Source organism: Micrasema longulum, unplaced genomic scaffold (assembly GCF_059751315.1).
Source record: "Micrasema longulum isolate JH-2025_06_02 unplaced genomic scaffold, ASM5975131v1 h1tg000097l, whole genome shotgun sequence".
Lineage (NCBI taxonomy): Eukaryota > Metazoa > Arthropoda > Insecta > Trichoptera > Brachycentridae > Micrasema > Micrasema longulum.
The window spans coordinates 3267725-3292181 of NW_028277303.1; the positions used below are offsets into that span (position 1 = coordinate 3267725).

At 31.1% G+C, this 24457-nt stretch overlaps 1 protein-coding gene across 2 annotated transcripts in view; it reads left to right on the plus strand.

Annotated features, from left to right (window-relative positions):
• LOC148284718 (UNC93-like protein) overlaps window positions 1-4778 on the plus strand; it is a 204983-nt gene extending 200205 nt beyond the window's left edge. For both annotated transcript variants that reach the window (XM_088236843.1, XM_088236837.1), the window contains 2 exons: window positions 2375-2571; window positions 3963-4778. In XM_088236843.1, coding sequence (XP_088092969.1) covers window positions 2375-2571; window positions 3963-4091 — 326 coding nt within the window. In that variant the 3' untranslated portion in view covers window positions 4092-4778. The remainder of the gene's footprint in view (window positions 1-2374; window positions 2572-3962) is intronic.
• Window positions 4779-24457: the final 19679 nt, after the last annotated feature.

The window sequence follows — 24457 nt, forward strand, 5'->3', positions numbered from 1 at the left end:
ATTTTCTCCGTGTATTATGGCACTAGGGTAGTGATTTTTGCATAATTTTGATTTTAGCACGACGAAGTCTCTTAGTCAATCACACGAGGAGATAAAACGAAAAATTTGCCCTTATTGCGAATATAGAAATAGCTCAAAGAAGTTCAAAATAAATAACGTGTGTCCTTATTTACGAAAAAACGTTTATTAAACCAGATAATAGCAGGCAAGCCAACGTTCAAGCAGGACAACGTCTGTCGGGTCCGTTAGCACTTTATAAAAGGGAATAAAGAAGTCTAGGCATTTACAGGGCTTATGACTTGAGTACCTATATTCCTTCAATTCATCCATCTGTTTATCTTTGTGAAATGTTTATTTATTTTAATTTATTGAATAATTTTTTAAACAAACTTAGAAGCCGACGTTTGTTAATCAGTGTTTAGAATGATAGTATGCTGCGGCTTAATTAATAATATCTTTACTTCCCGACATAAGTTCTAAGTACACATACACATCAATTGATGCATGAGAAATACAAAATATGTCATTTTATTAAATACATTGCCTTTAACAGAAACTGAACATTTTTTATATAAAATATTGGAAGTCTAGGCATTTACAGGGCGTATTATTTGTCATTGACTGGTTTGAGTGATTCTTCTTGCGGTCCCTTATTAGATCCCCCTGACGTTGGCGATCACAACAGCAAAAGCATCTCCGTCCTGCGCTACTCCGCAGCCAGAACAACTGCTTGTTGGATGTATTCGCCATGGTGATTCCAGCGAAAAGATGACCAGAGTGGTTTTCCGTTGACTTTTCTGGTGGATTTTTTTTCTATCGGGGTCACCTTCCCTTAGCTGGATGGTTTTGGTTTTGAGGAGCTAGAAACTCGCCTTTCATCCTTTCGTTATCTGCTGTGATCACACCTTTATGAGTTTGATCTCATTTGCCACGGTTCGCGACGTGGATGCTAACGAATTGGACTAGTCAGTAGTATAGCCGGTGGAATGCAACTGGGCGTTCGCATCATTTTATTCAATCACACCCTTCAGCAAGATATGAATTACTGCGACTCTACAGACGTTTGAGGGATTGCTGTACTTTATTTATATATTTACACAAACATATATATTATAGACTAAAATAGCACAAAAAGTAGGCCATAAATATCATGATCATATTTAGTTGTACTACGAATAGGCCCAATATATAAAGGGTTTGGCAACCCAGAAATATTAGTATGTCTAAAGTTGCAATCGGTTTCTATATATATAGGCATTGAGAAAATACCTGTTCTTAGGAACCAATCTGTTAAATTAAGTTTGTTTATGTAACAGGTTTTCCAAAAGTAAAGAATATAATATTTTAAAAAAGAAAAAATGGTATGACTCAACATTGATTAAAAAAACTAATTTTTGAGTTAACGGAAAAAAAACAGATTTACAAATGCTTCGATGGAATAGCATAATATTTAACAAGTTTTCTTGTTGGTTTTTCATATTTCCAAACGAACGGTATCAGGTTGTATTTGTTTTAAGTCAATCAACAGGCTAGTAAATGGCATTAATGATGTATAATACTATCTAAATATCTATTTAAATGTACAATAGGTATGGTCATGGCATGATCTAGGCAGACATGGCAAGTATGTCACCTCAAGTCAGGAGTGATAACGCCGCTTGCTTCTTGAATACTTTGCTGTAGGAACACATCGACAGTACTGTTTACTGAGATTTTGTTGACTGTTCTGAGGATCCTTGACAGAAGGGAAAAAAATCCGACGTTGGTTCTAAAAGTTTCCACGGCAAAGACAGCATTGGTACGCAAGTTACGATGAGGTACATTGTGATTAATCAGAGCAAGGATATCGTGAGCATATATGTAGTTAGATATTATTTAGTAAAAGAATATTAAATTATTAAAAAATAATATTAAATTATAATTATAAAGTTTATTCACTGTAAAAAATTCTAAAATATTCATAGTCCCTGGACTGGTAACTGAAGACTGGTGCACTATAAGGTGCGGAAAGGGAATGATGATGATGATAATATTCACCATTGTGCCTATATTCGAGCATCCACATTTCTTTCATTCTTCCATCAGAACGGCTGAAAATAGATGCCGAAAACTAGGAAGATGGAAAAATTCATGGCGTGAACAAATCCAACAAATACTTAAAGATGACAACAGAATATAAATATCACCAATAGACAAGTTTAAAATATTCATGAACTGAATTAATGTTTATCATTGATATAAAAAAACAATTTAAAAAGACATCGAACGTAGAGGATGCGAGGTTTGTATGCAAATACAGGATGGTTTGGCGTTCTATCGAAAACGGCGTAATGGTTCGTGTGTTTTTGTTTTAAATAATGGTTTATGATTGCAGGTCTCTATGGGACCCTGTTCCGCAGGAACAAGGAAGCGGCCTTCTCTAACTACCGCCTCTGGGAGTCCGTTGGATTCGTTGTTGCCTACGCCTATTCTACCAACTTGTGTGCTCGCATGAAGCTGTACGTCATGCTGTCCGTGCTGATAGTAGGATTTATGGGCTATGTAGTTGTTGAGATTCTACACAAGAGAAAGGTTTGCTATATTTGTATTTACAAATTTTTATAATTTAAACACCGTTTCATTTCATCAACCTTTGCTGCGAATGTACAATATGCTATTCATTCGCTTATTTCATATATTTGCTTTAGAATTAGAATGTTTATTCTAAAATCAATTTAAACCTTGCAGGCACAGGATTTTAAGAAACATCCACAGTTGTAAATTTATTGTATCGGCAATTATACATCTCGTTTTGCAATTATGAACTTTGAAGGGCTGAATTTTATTGATTGCTTATATTTTAATATTCAGTGAAACATTTTTTCTGGTAAAATTACATTAAAACGGGTTATGGTCGTACGACGCATTTTTTATTTTTTTTTTGCAATCCATCCTAAGAAGGATGATTGTACGACGCATTGGCATGCAAAATATTTGTATTTTGCATAAATATATTTTTAAAAATATATATTTGAGGTTTTTTAGGATTTGCTTAAGTAAACAACCGGTATTTTATTTAAATGTACCTATTTGAAAATATGAAAAATTGTACTTTTAAATATCGGCCAAACTCTTTGATTTTTGGAAATAATATGTATAAATCTACCTTACATAGATAAATATGGCGTAATATTAATAAATAAAAAATATTACAGCTAAATTTAAATTATTTGTGTTGCCTTTTAAGGATTTGATGTACCAATGACGCAGACAGCTGTTAACCGATTTTTAAACACAAAAATTCAGATGTGAGCTACTGAACATGTCTGTGTGATCACTAAACACGTGCCTTGCTGTAGTTTTGCCGATATTCATATTTATACATTATTTAACTATTATTTTGTATGGTTCCAATTTCAATTGTAAATACACATTACTTGTATGTCTGCGTCCAAACTCAACACAGGGCACGTAGTCTCGTGGAGTTGGGATACTTTATATCGTTCATGTATTTTATTCACTAGGTACGAATACGTAATGAATAATATTAATGATAATTCGGTGACTTCAACAGATTCTTTACATGTTACGTTGTGTTAAATGTTACAAATTTACATATTTATAATATTTATTAATATTATACCTTATTTATAAAAAAAAACTCATTTACTTGGAAAACCTGTTCTAAGGAGTACCGAATAGTGTCGAAATTTCATTTTCATTGTTCATGTCATGTCACACTACATTTTCATATATTATAGATTTTGATTATATTTTGTATCTGAATCTGGTAACTTAATTTTATGGGGAATCACATTAAACGATTCGGCAGAGTATTCTTGAACTTTTGACCAAACGTTTCTTTCAGGGAGGAATATTCACAATTTTATTATTTCTTGCCCATATTTTTCGCGCGTCGTTTACGGGTGAAACGGAGTACGGAGATCGATAAAATATTTATATTGATGAAAATTTATTTACAGAGCAATAGACTGAAGGCTGCAGCTAAGCTTGCCGAGTCCGTGGCAGCTAACGACTCTCCCGCTCAACCGGAAGAGGTTGACGATGAAACTGACGATATTGACGATAATATTATCATAACACATCTCTAGACATTGATCTCGACTCGGCATAAAGAAACCGCTTGGAATTTGCGAAAGAAGTACTTCAAAATATATCCGCAAACAAATAAATGAGTTTGAATGTCTCGCAAATAGCTTTGTAGTCAAATTATTTAGAAAAATGTATTCGCCTATGTAAACGCATTGTACTAGGTTAGAATTACATGGAAAATTTCATTAGATGCTTGTGCACGATGTCTTATAACTATCGTTTACTTTAGATGTAAGAATTAACTATTGTAAAGCGCAAAAAATAAACTTACTTAAAATGCATTTTATGCCACCATTTAAATATTTTACTGTAGGATTTATGTTAATTTACATCAATTTAATGAAAAAAAACTCACATTTTTTATAAACGAAGTTGTGCTAAAATCGTACATATTTTAACAATAATCAAAAATGATATCATTGCTTTGGATCGAGTCACGTATGTACAAAAAAAGATATTCCATTTCTTTATTTATATTTTATTTTAAAAAACTGAAATATAAACAAATAATTGAAAAGTTGTCATCGCCAAATCCAGCTTAGAACTTTTGGTTACATGGTTAGATATCTTTTTACATTTAAGTACTTAAAAAAAATTGAGCTGACATTAAAATTTTTCATAATATAACTAGTTGTATAATAGAGTATTGCTTTTATGTCACTTCGCATAATAAACATAGGCATATACTTATGTATTTTTTTATATCCCTTTATTTTTAATTCAGGAGGTTTTAATTCAGGAGGTTTTAATTCACAATTTTTCAAAAATTGTGCTATTTGAAAGTTATGCCTAAACATATATAAAATGTGATTTTTTATTTAAAGTTCTTTGTTTTTCATTTTATTTATACAAATATGCTTTATGCTTGTGAAGTGTTAAAGTTTATTAATCATCAGTATTCTTAAACGATTAATTTTTCATATTAATTTTTATTTATCTATAGTTAAAATAAGTAATTTTGAAAGCATAGATTTTTGAAATTCACCCATAGAAATTAATTTGATATCACGTTTTTAATACTTTGGATTCGATTCCCCTTGAAATCATATTACTAAGATGGGATTTTTCCCAAGCCAGAGTGCACTGTGCTGCAAATCACCACTGGGTCTTTTGGACTGTTGTAATGGAAAAATATAGAATAATTGAAATAGCGCCATTTTCATGAAAATCAAATCAAAGGCGACACAATATAACTATAATTTTATTAAAACTCTAAAAGTGCAAATGTTGTGGTAGGTATTTTAGTATTTATTGATTTTTAATGGATTAATTTTAAATTTCAAATGCCATCTTAAAATTAAGAAAACTACTTTTTGCTTGAATTGACTAATCAAACGAATGTCAAAGAAAGTATTTAAAATCCGCAAATCGTCGTATAAGCCATTTGTTTGCCATGTTTTTAAATACTACCAACTTTTTTAATCGCTTAGATTGATGAAAAACTTACATTAAAAAAATCTTTAACATTTTAAAACAAATACAAAAGTACTCTCAACATAAATCAATAATTTTCCTTCATTGCGAAAAAAATGCAAAACATATATTTTTTTTGTGCAAACAAATTTTTACCGTAAAATGCGTGCATATTTATTGAATCTTTTAGTTTACTAACACAATTGTGGTGAAGAGTTCCATTAAGATGGTGAAAATTGTAATTTTTCAATATTCTCGCAGAGTTGTGATTTTTACGTGAGTAAGTTATGATAAATGGTTGATCGTATGTTTGAATTACTTTTTATAAAAATATATTTGCAGTCGATAAAATATTCGAGAGACAATTTATTTATATTACTTTGTATGTATCGTGCTTTTGATGTTCACACAGTTACATATTGTGGCTTAACTTTACATGCATAGAATTATGATAGTCCAGAAACCGCGTACGCACATCAAACTGGAGCCGACAAAACTACTCATAAATGAGTAGTTTTACGTTTTGGCCATTAGTTACTCCGTAGACGTCGCTCAGTACGCAACTGCTGATATAAATTCAATTACGCCGTGTAAAATTGTTAAGTGTCAAAATACTGCTGGGATTAAAACGGAATAGGGTGGGATCACATTTCATGTGTATGTAGCAAATTTACAAATAATATTATTTAAGAATTCGATTATTTTGCCTTCTGTCAGACTGTTAAATAAAACAAGGCGGTCATTTTGTTACTATTGCCAGGGTAGACGATTTTTTTACCCGGCTTTCTATTAATAAGCCTTAGTTTAATGTTAAACTGTAATTATTTTACTTAATTACTAAATTATTATTTAATTGTTTTTTTTTACGTTTGCCTAATAAAAGGACTTGTTTTTTATAGACCAATCAGTAAAATATTTTTGTGGTAAAACAAAACATAACATAACACAAATTTATCCTATATTTGTTTTATGATAATTATATATATTGTTCGCGGTTTGGCAACAATACGCGGCCACTTCTCGCATGCGCGCAGGTGGAATATCGTGCATTTGGACATATACAAACTTGATGTGTCCAATTTTGGCTCTACGCGCCTTCTGGTATATTATGATTCTATGTTTACATGTTTACTATCACGTACGAGTTACATGTATGATACAAATCTCTACTTTGGTGTTGGCGTTGCTTTAATGTCGCAGTAACGATTGAAATAAGTTATCCACTATTTGTAGGTATGAGATATATAGAAACAAAAATTAGTGTTCCCCCTCTGCAGTTTTCATGGTGTATGAACAAATTCAAACATCATATACTGTTAAACCTTTTAATTTTCATGATAATACATGTTTACTTACGGTATACAACTTTTAATAATATCCATGCAAACGTTGGCTTCGTTTTAATAATAAATTCGTAAATTTCTAGATGGACATGTCAAAAGTCGGAATAATCGGAGAAGATGTATGAATGTAGAGGAAGCGAGATCTGTATGCAAAGATAGAATGTTGTGGCGTTCTATCCTCTCTGCCTACCCTTACGGGGAAACGGCGTGATGGTTTTTTTTTTTTTTTTTGTTTTCATAAATTTCTACTAAAAATAACTGCCTTAAATTGATATTTGCTTTGTTTTTCTTTAACACTATCTGGACCCGTATCACATGTAAAGTTGACAGGGTTATGTTTTATTATAATTGTATATTTGAACCGCTAACTTTATTTTTATTATATAATAAAATAAATAAAAACAACTTTTTTTTAACCACTTATTTTTATTTTTTCTACCGACCAGTTTTAAAACTATACAAGCTTCTTTATTAAGATTAAGTAGCTTTATAGCTTTGAAACCGGTCGGTAGGAAGAAAATAAAGTTGTTTTTATTTATTTTATAATATTAGTTTATTTTATTTTATTTGGGAAATCAACAGTTCTACATACATATTTTTAGTAAACAAACAGATTTAGTGTAAAATAAAGTAAAATTGAATTTTGTGTATAAAAAGTAAGTATTCATAAATACATAAATAACATGTTTAATAACAGATTACCGTCGAACACACGAATTTCATATATGCATACACATTTTCTTAAATATTTTTTTTGCTTATGGTAGTAGTCGGCATTATACAGAAAGTTCGTTTTGTAGTTTGACCATAACTGTCTACTGTTGGCTTCTGGCTATTTTGTTTAATTTCTGTCGTATACGTCCTCTTAAATGATATTTAAACAAGTTTAAATGTATTTCACTAAATTAAACGAATTTAATTGAATTAACACATATTGTAAGATAATAACACGTGGTTTATGAGCTTTGTCGATTTATTATCAGTTTGAGAGCCAGTGTTCATTAAAAATGAATGTTAAATAATAAAAAAAACAACAAAATTCGAATGATTGATTTAGTACATACAGAATACAAAATATTTTGTTTATCCATAAGAAATAATTCGGGTCTGAGTGGGTTTGCTTTTCATTGTCATCAGGGTCCTGTTCTCGCGTCCGTCTAATTTTCGAGCACACTTTGTTTCTATATTCTTATTTCCACGCCTATGAATTATATCTACGTAGTTAACAAGAACTTTTATGAATGTTTAAGAATCCAAGTTGATAATATTATGCTAAATCCGCTACTGTGCCTACAAACACATAAATGAATTCAAGCATGTGAGAAGCATTTTGGAGCTACGTCAAATTAGATGTATAATACGTAAAACATTATTATACTGTAGCTGTAGATTTTCTTAGTGATATTTGATCAATGTACTTTAATAAAGATTGTTAATCGTAATTATATTTTGTGTTTTTTTTATTGTCCCGCTTCCCGATGATTTGATTTATTACATTAACAAATTACAACAGGGATGGAGAATACCTTAAAGATGGGAATATGGAAGTTAGGGATTTACAGGGCTTATGAGCTGTCATTCGCTGGTTTAACATCCATATTTCTTCAATTCTTCCATTTGTTAATTTTAGTAAAGTTAAAGAGCTGAAACCTTTAATGTTGTGAAGAGATGCATCTGACTAAATTATTTCACATACTATGTTCCGAATTTTGAAGAAGAAGCTTTATCTTTATGACTCCCGAGGGAGTTAAATGAAGGAGAAATTAAAAAAAACTACAAATTCTTCAAAATAATGTAGAAAGATTGCACAAAGAAATTGGCTTGCTCACAGTAAAGCAGCAAATTTAATATAATGTAGCAGTTTTTATACATAAAATAATTAAGGGGATGAATAAAATAAAAACAATAATAAAATTTAACCAACAATGTCAATGTCAACAATGAAACAAGGAATAAAAAAAAGTTAGGATTACCAATGAGGAAAAAAACAGAATCTCAAAACTCACTGTACAAGAGGTTGAAGCTGTACAATGAGTTACCTGAAGAAATAAAGGAGATAGAAAATATTGAAATATTTTAAATTAATTTGAAAAAATATGTTATTGAGAAATTTTGATAAAAAAATTGTAATGTTAATTAAAGTTTATATTAGTTCTTAAGATGTTATAAACTTACTTTTATTTCTCAAAAATATTACACATAACAATGAACCCTTAAATTTGGTGATACAAACATCCAAAATTTACTGGGCGTAAGGCCGCAAGGCTTTATTGTTGGGCGATCTAAGTGATCACTTTACAAATCGAACCATGCCCATGTTTCAACATCTAGATTTCTTATATTATTCTACAAAGCTTTGGACAAACCCAAAATGTTTTTTTTAATCAGTGATGTTTGTTAGTGGGACCATATTAAATTTTTTTCATTACATTGAAGTGGATAATTATTATACCTACGCCTTCCAATGTATTTAAATATACTATAGATAACATTGTTAAGTTCCAACAATGGGCGTTAAATTGCATTTTAATTTTAAGTTTCTCCTCAATTATTCTTATTATCTTGTTTCTTTTCCATATTTAAAAATCTTTTTCTTTCAATATTTGATAATTATATTACTGGCGCATTTAATTTTAAGTAATTGTTAATCCTGACAACGAAACAGCAACTTAAAAACTAAAGTGGTTTATACAATTCATATTTTAAACAAAAAAGTTAATTTAAAATCCTTCCACCTCAGAAAGAGTTAAAGGGACAAACGTTGACTGGTTTTGGGGTTATATCCTCATATTTTTTTTTCTTTATTAGGGCCTACTACCAAAACTTGATAACGTCGGCCAAAAACAAGTTACATTTATAAACATAAGAAAAACACAAAGAAAGGAAGCGCCAACGCCATTATTTGATTTCGAACCATCGGTAAATACATACTTGTGATTGGGCCACTTACAGTTAATGATTTCTGAAAATTCAATATTAATAGAAGAAATCGATTTGTGAGTGGTTTGAAATTTTGGAAAGCCAAGATCGATATGAATTTCAACGTTTGAGAAAAAACTGAAATGTGGAGAAGAATAAAGTGGTAAAGTATGATATCGAAAAATCTTAGTAGTAAAATAGGAAAAACGCTCGTGACTAATCGAAAGAGCAGGGTGATTTTTGTTTCGCCAAAGAGGAGAATTATTGCAGATGGAATGAAGATATTATTGGACTTTAGACAGAACAGGATGATTTTGAAAACGGATGCGTTTGATAAAGAACGAATCCGCTTGTTGTTGTCTTCTAATGTGAAGGGGGGGGGGGGGGTCAACATTATCAACCTGTAAGATATTAGTTGGAGTAGATTTCATGCAGCCAGAAATAAGACGAAGTGATTTTAATTGAATTTTATCGAGTTTAGAAGACAAATGTTTTGTTAGTGGTTCGAGCAAGAATGATGCAAATGGGATCTAATAAGAGTATTGTAAAGGAGTTTAAGGGTCTTGGGGTGAGATCCCCACGAAACGCCAGCTGTAGACTTTAAAATATTGAAACTTTTATTACATTTCGAAATAATATGCTGAATGTGAGTATGCCAAGCCAATTTAGAATCGAAATGAATGCCCAAAAAATTAATTTCGTTGGTAATTTCAATGCAAAAGTTTTTAATCAAAAGATTGAGAGGGAGTGATAAATTTCTTTTTCTCGTGAAGACCATAATTTTACATTTATCAGGGGCCAAAATGAGTTCGTTTTTGCGAATCCAGGAATCAAAGAAATCAAGCAAAAATTTCATTTGGTTCAAGAGAAAAGGAAGTTCTTTACCAGAAATATAAATATTGAAATCATCTGCGAATTGTAAAAAAATACAAGAATGATTAAGACAGTGAAAAAGATCGTGAGTATAAATATTAAAAAGAAGAGGACTAAGGGGACTACCTTGAGCCCTTTCCAAATGGATCTAGAACCCACTGTGTGGCCGTTGACCAAAATATCAACAGTTCTACTAAGAAAAAGATTATTTACAAAATTTACAATTTTTGAGGGGGCATCCAGAGAAGAGAGTTTTTTAATGAGAAGAGGAATTTTGACGTTATCATATGCTCCTTTGATGTCCAGAAAGGAAGCTATTAGAATTTCTTTTTTACTTAAAGCAATTTGGATGTCTGTGACAAAAACAGAAAGGTTGTCTCGCGTTTCCTTACCTCTCCTGAATCCAAATTGAAAATTTGGAAGAATCTTGTTGCTTTCATCAATCAAGCCGATTTTTAACTATCGGACTTGAAAGTTTTTTTGAATGTTTCCAAAAATTCTATAAATAAAAAAACTTAATCATTTTCTTGGTAACGAAAAAATCCAATATTATTTTTCAAATTGTGAATGTTTTTTTTTCTTTTTTGTTATTATTGTGCAAAATGAAAAAAAGTGATTTTATGATTTTATTTTCGTTCCTTCATCGCGTCCTACAGGTTAAAAAACACCGCTTTAAAGCAATAATGATGTATCATTCATACATTCATTTTCATACTAATATTATATAAATGCAAAAGTGTGATTGTTTGTGTTACCTTCACGTCCAATGTAGCCACCGATTGTCATATTTTTTTACATAAAGATAGCCGGAGAGGTGAAAAGTAAAATAGGATACTTATTTTTCATACTGAATTAAAAGAAGAAAATATAAAAAAATACTAGACGAGTATATCAACAATGAGCAACATTATTTGAAAATATATAAATATAATAAAATTTGAAATTAGTACTTTTTTTAAATTGACTTTCTTTCTTTAAGGTTAGTTTGGTTTGCATTTCGTTTTAATTTTCTGGTAGGATTTTGGATTTGTGTACAAAATAACGATGCTACGTCGCCAAAGACTAAGATATCATAGTTAGTATTCAGTGGAGGACCGTAAATATAATTCCATCAGGAAAATTCTAATTGCAAAACGAGAAAAATACATAATTTATAATATAAATAAAAGACGAGTTATACTTTAACCCACAAATTTGGAATATCCAGTGACCGGTTTCATCGCTTTCGCGACATCTTTGAGACTGGTATCTTTATTAAAAAGTTCAATGTATTTATACAAAACAGAGGTAAGGATAGATAATTCAAAGTTATATGAAAGTAAATTAAATAAAGTTATTTTTGTCTTAAGGATCATTATCAACATTTTTTCTTCGGGTTAACTAATGAGTTGATATAATGCTATTTTAACGATTTTAAGTATTTTATTTTACTTTTAGTGTCCCATCCTTCGTGAGTGTGGTTTTGTAAATAATGATTTCTGAAAAACAAAGGGTAAAAACTCATCAGTAAAATGAAACCGGCACTGGATATTCCAAATTTGTGGATTAAAGTATAACTCGGCTTTTATTTATAGAATAATTTACAATGAACTTCCACCAAGAATTTTCACTTACAAACTTAAATGTTTTAAATACATAATTACCTGACTAATTTATCTCTAATGCCATGCGAGCAAAGCCGGCGGGTAAAATATAGTATAGTAGACATTGATATTTTTCTTACAAAATGGTGAAGAATAAATCTCAATCTTTATGAAGAAAATAGTTCAAATATGATACTGCTTGAGAATAATAGTGTTCAAAATAAGTTTAGTGCAATTATTGTTGTCATAAAGACGTACCAAGCGGTAAAATTGTATTTTTTTGGCACTAGAGAGTTTGTTTTCAATTATTGTGTGTGTAAATAAAAAGTTTTTTTTGAGTAATGACTTTTTATCGGAGGTGCATTTTCCTACTATAGTCAAACGAACTTATGAAACCAACTTATTTGAGAATGATAATGAATGTGACAAATTATAAACAATTAATTGTACCTTCATCTAAAAAAAGTTTTCGCGTATAATTGAATGTTCATTTATTATAATAATTATATCGCAAAACAAAATATTAATTCAACATCGCATAGCTAGCACTGAACTTCAGCTTTCTATGAGTGACATCTCTTGATGTATGAACGTAACTTTTAAAACATTAGATACGAACTCCAACTACGAACTGGTTTTTATGGTAAAATAGTTAAAATGGGTATTTCATTGAAAAATTATGCAATGCGTGAAATTGAATCATTTTTAAAATTATCTGATATAACATTTCATAAATATTATATATTAATTAGTCAAACCTACATGAAAAAAAAACTATAATTCGCCAATAATTATTTTTTAAATATAATTTTATGAAATTCTCAAGAAATTTTTGGTAAAACTCGTTTAGGGACAAACATAAAATAATATTTATTTATAAACGTATGTACACTTTAACCATTACGTACAAAAACACAAAAAAGTTATGATAAATTATAAATTAACAACTTGTCGGAAAAAATCATTTCAAACTTTAAAAAAAACTAAAAAGAATATAAAATTACCTTCATATACATATAAACATTTTCAACGTTACATATAATTTATTATAAATTACATAATACACAATGTGTTGTTTTGTGTATAAGGTGTTAATATAAGTTGTGTCCGTTTTTTTCTAAATTTAAATATGACAACCAAAAGTATAACAAAATAAAAATGAAAATCGTACAAAAATCACTTCTCCGTGGATTATGACACTAGCATAATCCATGGAGAAAATACGGGAATACGTGTTGATGAATAAAAGTCAGACCACTTTCCCCCGAGCGTTCTAAAATTATGACACTCAACTCATGTCCGACGCGTATTTGGTCATTCTTAAACCACCAGCCAGGTTTTGACGTGACTTTGACATTTAATTTGAAACCAAAATAAATGAAAATAAAAATGCCTGATTGTGTCGTAAACGTATGCAAAAACTGTTCGGATAAAAGAAAAAAAAAACATATTATATATTCGTAATAAAGGTTAATTTTTCGTTTTATCTCCTCATGCGATTGGCTAAGAGGCCTCGTCGCGCTCAAATCAAAATCATGCAAAAATCACTACTCTAGTACCATTTATCTATGGAGAAAATACAGGAATATGTGTTAATTAAGAAAATTCAGAGAGCGATTTACCCTGAGCCCTCTAAAATTATGGCACTCAACCCATGCCCAACGCGAATTTGATAATTCTTTAATCGTCAGCCGTGTTTCGACGTGACCTTGACATTCAATTCAAAACCAAAAGAAAAGTAAGAGCTAAGATAGACCAGATCTTGTCTTGAGAAAATAATTTTATTTTTTTTGTCCTAGCTTTAATTTTATTTCGTTGTATTTTATTTCATTTGTACCTGTATTTAGTATAAGAAAATGTGTTTACCATTGTCGGAGTGGAGTGTATAAGTCCGTCAATAAATAAATAATAATAATAAAAAATGACTGTATCGTGAAAACGTGCAAAAACTTTCCGGATAAAAGGAAAAATACTTTTCATTGATATGTAGGTACCTAAGTACTTGTTAATGATTGAATTCCAAAACTTAGCATTTTTAATATTCAAATATTGGATTTAATTACATAGGTGGGTACTTTGGTACTTGTTTGTGGTTGAATTCCAAAACATGAAATAATTTGCAAATGTCGAACTACTTACCGGCAGTGGTGCATTATGTGTAAGAATCTGTTTTTTTAAATGTCTCGAATGTCGGTCAATCTTTTTTAAATATTACTAAAAATTCATTAAAAATACGTTAACAAGTAGAAATTAAGAAATTTTTAGGAAATTAATCAATTCAGTATCCATTGAAAATAATCGATGTTTGTAAACGTTATAATACAGTTTTTTTTTAATTTACAAAAAAATTTCACTATCAAAATGTTTTGGAATATGCATTTCAGTCAAAACAAACCCTGGAAAATCGATGAATACACCTATATGCTGCTAACTTTTTTTCTACTCAATATATTGAAGATGTTATAATTTGTAAACCTTGAGTACGTGAATTAGACAATTTTGCGGAAAACCGCACTTAAATCTGTCAAGCCTTTTTCGAGTTTTTGCGAGACTTAGCACGGCGATTCATTTATATATATATATATATGTCAGTAATAATATTTCACACTTCAAAAAATTATAAACACAGCCGTCCGCCAAGAAGTCACACTTTGAACTGACGCAACTCTCTCAGTTTGTGTGTAAGAAAAATGGCACACGAGTCACTCATATTGTCATTTCTCAAAAATATTAACCACCTGCTTCCAAGTAATTTGAAATCTAGGGTTTCGACCAGGTTTTCTAGAATTTTTGCCTTAGTGCGTCGCAAGGACCGCATGCGGCCCGTGGACCGCTGGTTGCCGACCGCTGCTCTAACCCAAAACACATTTTTTTAAAGATAGCATATTTCATCATCATTCCCTTTCCGTACCTAATGGTGCATAAGGCACTGCATTGGTACACCAATTTCAGCGTATTTTGATCATTTTCGTCACACGAACCAGATACCAGTCCAGCGACTATGAAATATTCTAGAGCAAAAACCCCTTTTAAATAAATATTTCATATCAACCATGTCGAGAATTATACCCAAGACCTCTTGCATGGTAGGTAAACTCACCCACCGTTTGGTTAAAATTGAATATAACCTTTATAAAACCAACGTTCTGTAGATTTTAAATGCGTTTGCGTAAGTTTTACGAACGTCCCAGCACTAGATAATCGACCTGTACTTACGTTGGTTGGTGGTAATCGGGGGTAGGATTGTATAATAGATTAAATTTGTTCAAATAATTAAATACATTACGTTTCACCCTCCAGTTGCAATACAAACCTTGATAAATTCGCTGTGGGGTAAATTCTATTGATTGCCAATAAGCATTTTGACGTAGGTAACCTTGAAACAACGTGTTTTTATTCGTAACATTCACGTGGCAAACCAGAGCATGTAGTGTACATGTCACCGCCAAATATATAATTCAGTCACTCAATTGGATGGCTAGGCTGTTCATTAAATGCCGGCATTAGATTAAATGGCCACGCCTTTCGTTGAATGAACTAAGATAGATCAGCGTTCAACGTGTTGGCTGGTTGAAAGATGGCCCTTTGGAAACGACTGAACCAAAAGGTGGGGGCTAAATAAGATAGGTTGTACTAAGTATTTTTTTTTTAAAACTTTATCAAACCAATTCTCACATAACCTAACTTCAAATAATACAATAAAATGTGTTCTTGCCGTATCAAACTTAGAGACTAAGCGACCCGACGTGCAGCCTTTTCGTTTAACGTTGCTTTTGTCATTTTAGCTAAACGACGTTAGCCATTTAATTGATTACCAGCATTTAATGAACACCCCAGCCGCCTAATTGAAAGGCTTTTATTTCAATGTTACAAATATTACACAAAATAGTAGCGCATCCAGACCGAAAGTCCTGTTTTGATAAAGGTATTTCAACAGGGATGGAGAACACTTAACAAAAGGGAACACAGAAACGCTGACATTTACAGGGCATATGACCTGTCATCGGCTGGTTTATTGATGTGGTTGAGATTCACCTGACTGAATTATTCCACCTACTAGATTTATTCAACAATATTTTGAGTTTGTCCAAGTGTTTGCTGACAAAGACAGAATTTCACCCCTAGAGTGTTATTAAAACTAAAATATTACAATGACAGGCCATAGGCTCTATTAATGCCTAGACTTCCATACTATTTTCTCAAAAATATTTTCCTCATCTGTTATAATAAACTTAAAACAGCCACTCTCTTATTTTGCCCTCGTCTCTCTTGGCGGTGTCGATTTTAAGACCGACAGAATTGTAAATAAATAAATAAAAGCCATGATATATCGATAAACCCAGACGAGTCTCGGTGTTCCATGGCACGTTTGCCAAGTTTTGTACCCGTACGAGGGAATACGCCATCAGTAAAATCCTTCAAACCAGTTCGGTTGCGCAACTACGCGCATGCGTGTAGATGCCTCGGCAAACTCACGTGTAATGCTGCGTGAGTCGAAACTTCGATAACCGCCACCGATAAATAAATTATTATTACAATATTTTAATATGAGGAATCTCCTATACCGACTGTTCACGCTCTGCGCACGAGGTCATAAGCCTCTGATTGACGTATTTATTTAGATATTTTAGCCCAAAGGGCTTTTATATATACAGAGGATATAAACAATTTACAAACATAAAAATGCAATTTAAAATATTAAAAAAATACCTAAAAAACAAACAAAAATACTAGAAACTCGATAGTTTCTAGATGTTTGATTAAGTTATAGCAAATTCTAAAGAATTTGTAAATCGAAATAATGGATATTTAAAACAACTTCGTTTACAAAAATTGGTTTGCGGTTGGCTATTTTTTTTGGACATTTTTTTAAAGACTCATTTCATATAAATAGTTTTTGTTAAAGCAAAGATCTATGCACCTCAAATTTGTATGGGAAACAGCGTTTTGTTTAATCTTAAATAGTCTTTCTTTAACCTTAAATAGTATCAAGTTTTGATACTACATTTGACAGTGACATAAAAACTATCTTCAAATACCTATTCATGAACTGGTCTGACACTGTCGTTTATCACAAATACTTTTTTTTAAAATTATTTTATTTATAAATAAAACATGTAATACATATTAAACAACTTATTTTACTCCCAGGGCCGCGATTACAAATGTTAACTTCAACGGTACATATCGAGACAATATAAAACAAAATCGATATTTATTTACGAAAATGTGTATATTTATAAGATAATTTAAAGTATCTTCGTCGGTAACCCGTAATTAAACATGTATAGAGAAAAAAAAAGTACACAGATTTTCATACAGAAGAATTTTACAATTTTTTTAATTTGAATATAAAATTGATGTTAAATGTTAACTTACCATTGTAATACGGGCCCTGGGCCCCGATTACAAAGGGAATTGAACAGAGCTATCTTCGACTATCTATTAAGAAAATTCGATATTTGAGTACGAAAATGAGTATATTTGCATGAAAATTTAAAGTATCTACGTCGGTAACCTATAATTGAATAAGTTTAGAAGAAAAAATTTTATGCATGATCTGCTTTTCATACAGAAAAAAATAATTTTACTTTGTAGTCAAAATTGAAGATAAATGTTAACTTCTTATTGTAATCGGGGCCCTGAAGTTTTAAAAGAACTCATTTAGGATGGTACATAAACAAAACGTTTTGGTGAAAATAGGAAAAAACAATTAAACAAAATCTACTATACGAGTTCATAGTAAAATAACATAATATTAAAAATATCAAACCACAGCATTTATAGAAACTAGTTTTTTCAACGCCATATAAATATCATGTCCCTGGATCATGGATATCATACCTGATACCTGATATCTGGATATCATGTCCTTGAACCCGAAACGTAAGACTAATTATTTTAGCAATATCATTACATCATTTATATTTTTATACATAAATATATACTATTTACCTAAGTATTGGTTTTAAATTAAAATACATATATATATGTATTTTTTTCAATGTTATTCAAAATTGTTTTCTTAGTTTTTTTTAAATGGTTCAAAGTATTTTTAATACCAAATTATCTTTTTTTATCGATAATTCTATAACTGGTAATATTTTATTCTTTTATATAGTTTATCTTTTTTAGACTTTCTTAATTTGTTAATTAAAAATATTGTTTTAAATGCTCTGTATTACTTATGCTTACATGTATGTATATTTAGTTGTATTTGTAACTAATATGTAAAAGGCACTAAGTGCCGTTTATTTCAATAAATAAATAAATATGTACGAAAAAAATAATCGAGATTCTGCTATTAATATACTACTGCAGTGCCGCATAACATTTTAGTTTATTTAATTTTTTCCAAAACGCAATTATTTTTGATGATTTTGTTGTTATAAATAAGTAATTTTCAACATTTAATTTTCTATATGGACATAAAAAATCTTTCTAAGGAATTGTTTTTTTCTAAAAAATAATCAGTTAAGATAGTAATTCTAAACAAAAAATATGTATTGGTGCATTTGGTGAACCAGTCAAATTTTTTCAAAAAAGTAAAATAGTCGTTATACTTTCTCAACTGTTATTTGATCATTTTTTGCTTCAAACTTTGCTGAAAATGTACAAATTTAGAAAATGTCTGTTTTGGAAAAGAACCCGATGATATTATTTCATAAATATAATAATTTAAAGTTGTGTATTACGTAATGAACGGAAATAAAACAATAAATAAATAAATAATATTTACGTTTACTAATACCAACTTCCAGTATGCCAAAATTTCGTTGGTATTGGAAAATTACATAAAGAACCTGCGAGTTGTCGTATCCAGATCCAGAGGCGCCACCTCATTAATAAATTGCAGCGTATCTCGATCAATTGTTACGAGAAGGAAAAGTGTTTATTCTTATACTTCAGGTGCCAGTCTAGTGACAATGAAATATTTCATTAAAAATCCATTTACAAACAAATATTTTATGTTGACCCTCCCAGGAATCGCACCCAGTACCTCAAATGTGGTAACGAAACTCAGTTCTCAGTTTAGTGGTGGAATACGGCGTTTATAAGGAAAAAATACATACTTGCGATACAAAAATAAAATTAAATAAAAATAAGTACTTGACACGTAAAATTGCAAGAAAATGTTCCTAACCACTTCCCTAGAATCAAAAGTATGTACTTGTTCTAAAGTCACATATATATACACTTGACACTTGTGCAATATTTACACACATGTCCACCCTCATTCCAATATAACACCCACCCTCTCACTCACTTACACTCACACAAACACACTAGTATGTATTGTACGTGTATTTAATGTATTTCTGTGGATATCTGTCATTGGTTTTATTCTCTGTATATTTTATTTGTTGTATTTTAGTTACATGTATTACGGTTGATATCCCTAATAAATAAAATAAAAAATAATAAAAAACATACATATATATATATAATGACTATTATATGTATATAATATTAATATGTATATGACTAGGTATAATATTATGAAAAAAACCTGATAAAGTTCAAAATAAATAAAATAAAATTACTAAGTAATTAAAAAAAATGGCAAGTAACAATCCCAATTCCAAAAACTAAAACTAAGTTTAAAAGAGGATGACAGATTTTAAAAATATAAAAAAATAACGAAAATAAATGAATAAACGAATTGAATTCTTAAAGGTAGCATCAAATTTTTGTTCTTAGGATTTTTTCCAGCTGACTTCTTCATATTCTGAGGAGCCCAACTGGGAATTTCTTTTTAGAAGAGTTAGCAATCCCTTGGGGTAGCTCATTCTAGCATCGAGGTTATAAAGCTTGAGTGCCTTTGGGAAAATATTGTCTTTATTTGAGGAACCGCAAGACTACCTTTAACTATGGATCTAGTTCTTTTGGAGTGTATTTTAATTAGTTAAGGTGTATTGATAATCCATTAGGATATCTTTTAACAGGGTCATTATGAATAACTGCCTTACATTCAAAATAGATATAGTGACTCCACCTCAGCCAATTATACAATATCCAATTATGCTTTGGCTGAGTGCAAAATATACATTTTGTAGCAGTTGCAAGCTGAGAACATTGCTTAATAATTTAAAGTAGTAAGTTTTTTTATCTTACCTGTTAATATGTCAATGTGGGTTTCTCATCTGAGATTTTGGTCAATCGTAATACCCAGACACCGAATTGCTTCAACGCACCAGCCACGACACTACGAGGCGGACTTTTTTGTACAGTCCTCGAGCAGTGAGAAGGACTCTTAAGTTAATTTTGTGTGTATTTTTTTAATGGAGTATAATAATAGAATAAAATAAATCTGAGATGTCCTGTAAGGGCTTTATTGATAACACTGATAACTGTCACTTAATTTCGGCTAAGTTTTATTTGGTCAAAAACGAACCTTTGCCAGTACCTCATGAGATTGTTCGCATTTGATAGATTTAAACGTCCTTGACATTATTTTTCTATATAGTGCTGTATTAAAATGGACTTTTTGACTATTCAAAAATATATTATTATATATAATTGACTACACTATTGCAGAGACGCCACTGGTCGTTTAATACTTGTGAACGTATTGGACTAGAACAGCAAGTAAAACAAGCTAAGTTATACGTTAGTCTGCGTCCGGGTCTCTGATAAGAGAGTTATGTGCGCTATGGCTTATCTTAATTGAAATTACTCAAGAGTTAAAAAAATTCCAGTAATCTGAGGTAAATTAAACGCGAGCAAAGCTTTAGAGTATCACTATCTTAAGGTAAGTCAACTTAGTTATAATTAATACTAATTAATAAATTAATAATTGAAATAGATTTTAATTGGAAATGAGGAACTAGAATTGTAGCTGCAAGACGTGCTGGGATAATTATTTATTGTACAGCGCCCTTGAGGAGATTATTACAAAAATTACGCTATATAGATTATCTAACTATATATACATTGAAATTTCTATTATGCATTTTATATACGGAATGCTACATTTCGTGCATTTGAATACAATTAATACACGTTTTTTTTGTGTTTGTAACAGCATTTTGTAAAACCTCAATTGATACAGTTCAATACTGGCGGCGAGAATTGTTGTTAAAGAAAATATGACTGCATTGTATTTTGACTGAGTTCTTCAGAAATTTTTATTTTTACCCACGAATTTTTAGACATGTTAGCTTATAATATATTAAATATTTTTGAAGCGTCATCAATAGAAACCATTATGTTTTTTTTCACTATGATAAACTGAATGATGGGTTCATATAATACAAACTACTTATGTGCATACATATTTTTTTTTAAATATATGAAAATCTTTAAATGTTATTTTAATTCTTATCTCTTATAGCGAATTATTTTTTACACAAACTGACGATTTTTATATTTGTAATATGGCGCATAAAAAGAATTTTCGGTGTGCGATGGTTTTACTTTGTAAATACATAGAAATAAGAGAACGGACCAAGTAACGTCCGGTGACAACTATTATCAAGCAGAGTCGACTCGGTTGGTTGAGTCATGTTCTGCGGGTGCCTTCCGAGAGCCTTAACCACGATTACCTACTTTTTAAGGCATCAGGTTTTCGACATTTATATATATAACTACGGGACGCAGACCTGACTTGGGAAGACGCGCAGGAGTCGGGAGCCGACATAGAAACCTGGAAGATATTTGCGGTCAACTAGGGAGCGGACATGGAATTTATATTTGTAAATATGGAATATTACAACGGTATTTTGAGTTTGTCCAAATTTTTGTAGACAAGGACTGGATTCAATCCCTGGGGAGCTGCTTATATCAAGATATTACAACAGAGATGAATAACATTCAATACAAGGTCTAGGCATCTACAGGGCTTATGATCTGTCAATGGCTGGCTTCTAGCCTGCCTAGACTATGCCTAGACTTCTATATTACCTTGTCTTAAATATTCTTCATCTCTGTTGTAATATTTTGTTGGAATATTACATTTGTACTATGTTATATGAAGCTTTATATGTATTATAGTAAATAAAAAAACAATACAGATAAATTGCGCTTGTACAAATAATGCGATATGTAATATAAACATATTTATAAAATGTAATCAATTCTGCAATTTAAATATTTCGATTATTTTTTTTCATCTATTATTTCTAATATTTTATGTATTACCAAATTTTTGTTACCATTTTCAACTTTTTGTTATGTAAGACGAGTCAATAAGAAAACTTAGTTACAGTACGAGGAGAGCTCATTTTTACTCGAGAGAAGTCATCGATTCGATAACGCTCGCTCAGGGTTTTGGTTCTATTTCACACACATAACAGTACTCTTCTTCCGCCCGGACACAAAGTTCATCAATTACAAACATAAAATACCTACAAAACCGATTAAGATTGATTCTTATAACTTACATTAACATATCGGCCCTCAAAAAGCGAAGAAATAAGAGGTATAAACGATCTTATTAAAATAGCAAATGGCACGCGGCGTTATGAAATATCTGGATTTATTAACAATGTATTTATTTTGAAGTACAAGATAATAATTGCAAATGCAAATTTTAGTCAGGCTGAATTTCACTTCCTAGGAAGATCTAAATATATTGTTAAAGAGTGGGAAAACATTTTTGAGAAGGGAATTCGGAAGTGTATTTATTTATTTATTTATTTATTTATTAACGGACATTGTCCATGTATACAATTTATAAGGTTTAAATATTACAATAAAAGAGTAGTTTAAAACATTTAAAGAAAAAAGAAAGAAGCATTGACAAACATAAGGGACATCGAGACAAGATCTGGACTATTTATTTAGTGCTCGTTTAAATCGTTGTAAACTTAAACCAAAAAAGTCCAGATCCTGTCTTGAGTTAACAATACGACAAAAGCGGGTCATTGGAGAATTTAGGCCATAGTTTGTTCTATGCTGATCGATGAACAGTACTTCATTGTTTCTCAATCTACGAGTCGGAATATTGAATTTTACTTGTCCCAGTAATGATGGAACATCGATTATACCATTTAGTATGCCGAACATATATATGGAGTCAATATTAGTTCTACGTTTTTGTAGACTAGAAATATTTAACATTGACTCTATTTCAGCATAAGAATAATTATCTCTCTCTAGTCCAAGCATCCACGCTATTTTTCGAAGCAAGCGATGTTGGACTGATTCAATGTGATTTATGCGATTGACATAGTATGGAGACCAGACCACTGAGGCATATTCAAGAAGAGGGCGAACAGTTGAGCAATAAAGAGTTTTGATTGTACGGACATTAGTAAAATCAGAGGATATTCTGTTAATGAAGCCAGTACTCATTTACAAAGCTTAAAACCTGACCTGACTGGAGATATTTCTACAGGTATGATTCCCAAGATTTACGTAATACAGAGATACTGAAGATGCATTTTTGATAGAAGATGAGAGATGTTTCTAGAGTCACGCCGCAAGGACACTATATGAATTAGAGAAGAAAGAGGAAATAGGGATAGGAAATGGTGGTGCTTTAAAAATAAAAAAGAAGAGGTATGCCATGAACTGATAAGCGTTTAAATTTTTCTCGGAGGTATACAAAAGCGTAAGGACTATGAAATACAGTAAACATGGGTGAAAAGGTGTGATAGATCTGAAAAATGCGATAGAGTGTGTGTACCTTGGAAACAAGATCACCTGGGATGGGAGAACAAAAAGAGAAGTCGACTGCCGCATACACCAAGCAAGGCTTGCTTTTAACAAAAAATCAAAGATTTTTTAGTCGAATAATATCAATCTAACTCCGCAAGCAACTTGCCAAGACATATGTATGGAGCATATTGATGTACGGTTGTGAGACATTGTGCCTTACCGAAAGAGATAAAAAGACTAGAGGCCTTCGAGTGTGGTGCTACAGAAAAATATTAGGAATCTGCTGGAGAGACCACATCACTAATGACGAGGTTCTTAACAGAATCGAAGAAGGTAGGCACCTAATCAAAATCATCTCAGATAGGCAAGCCCGATAGATCGGCCACATTATGCGCCATTAGGGTCTCCTGCACGACATCATAGAGGGAATGGCTGAGGGGACAAATTATAGAGGGCGCCCTCGACGGGAATATTTGGAGCAAGTGTGCGAAGATTTAAACTGCGCCTCATATGTCGAGCTGAAGAGGGCTGCAGAAAACAGAGACCAATGGAGGACGGAATGCAGGACTTTGCTGCAAACCAATCACCAGGATTGAGACTGCGAAGAAGAAGATTAGACGTCTAAATTTTAGA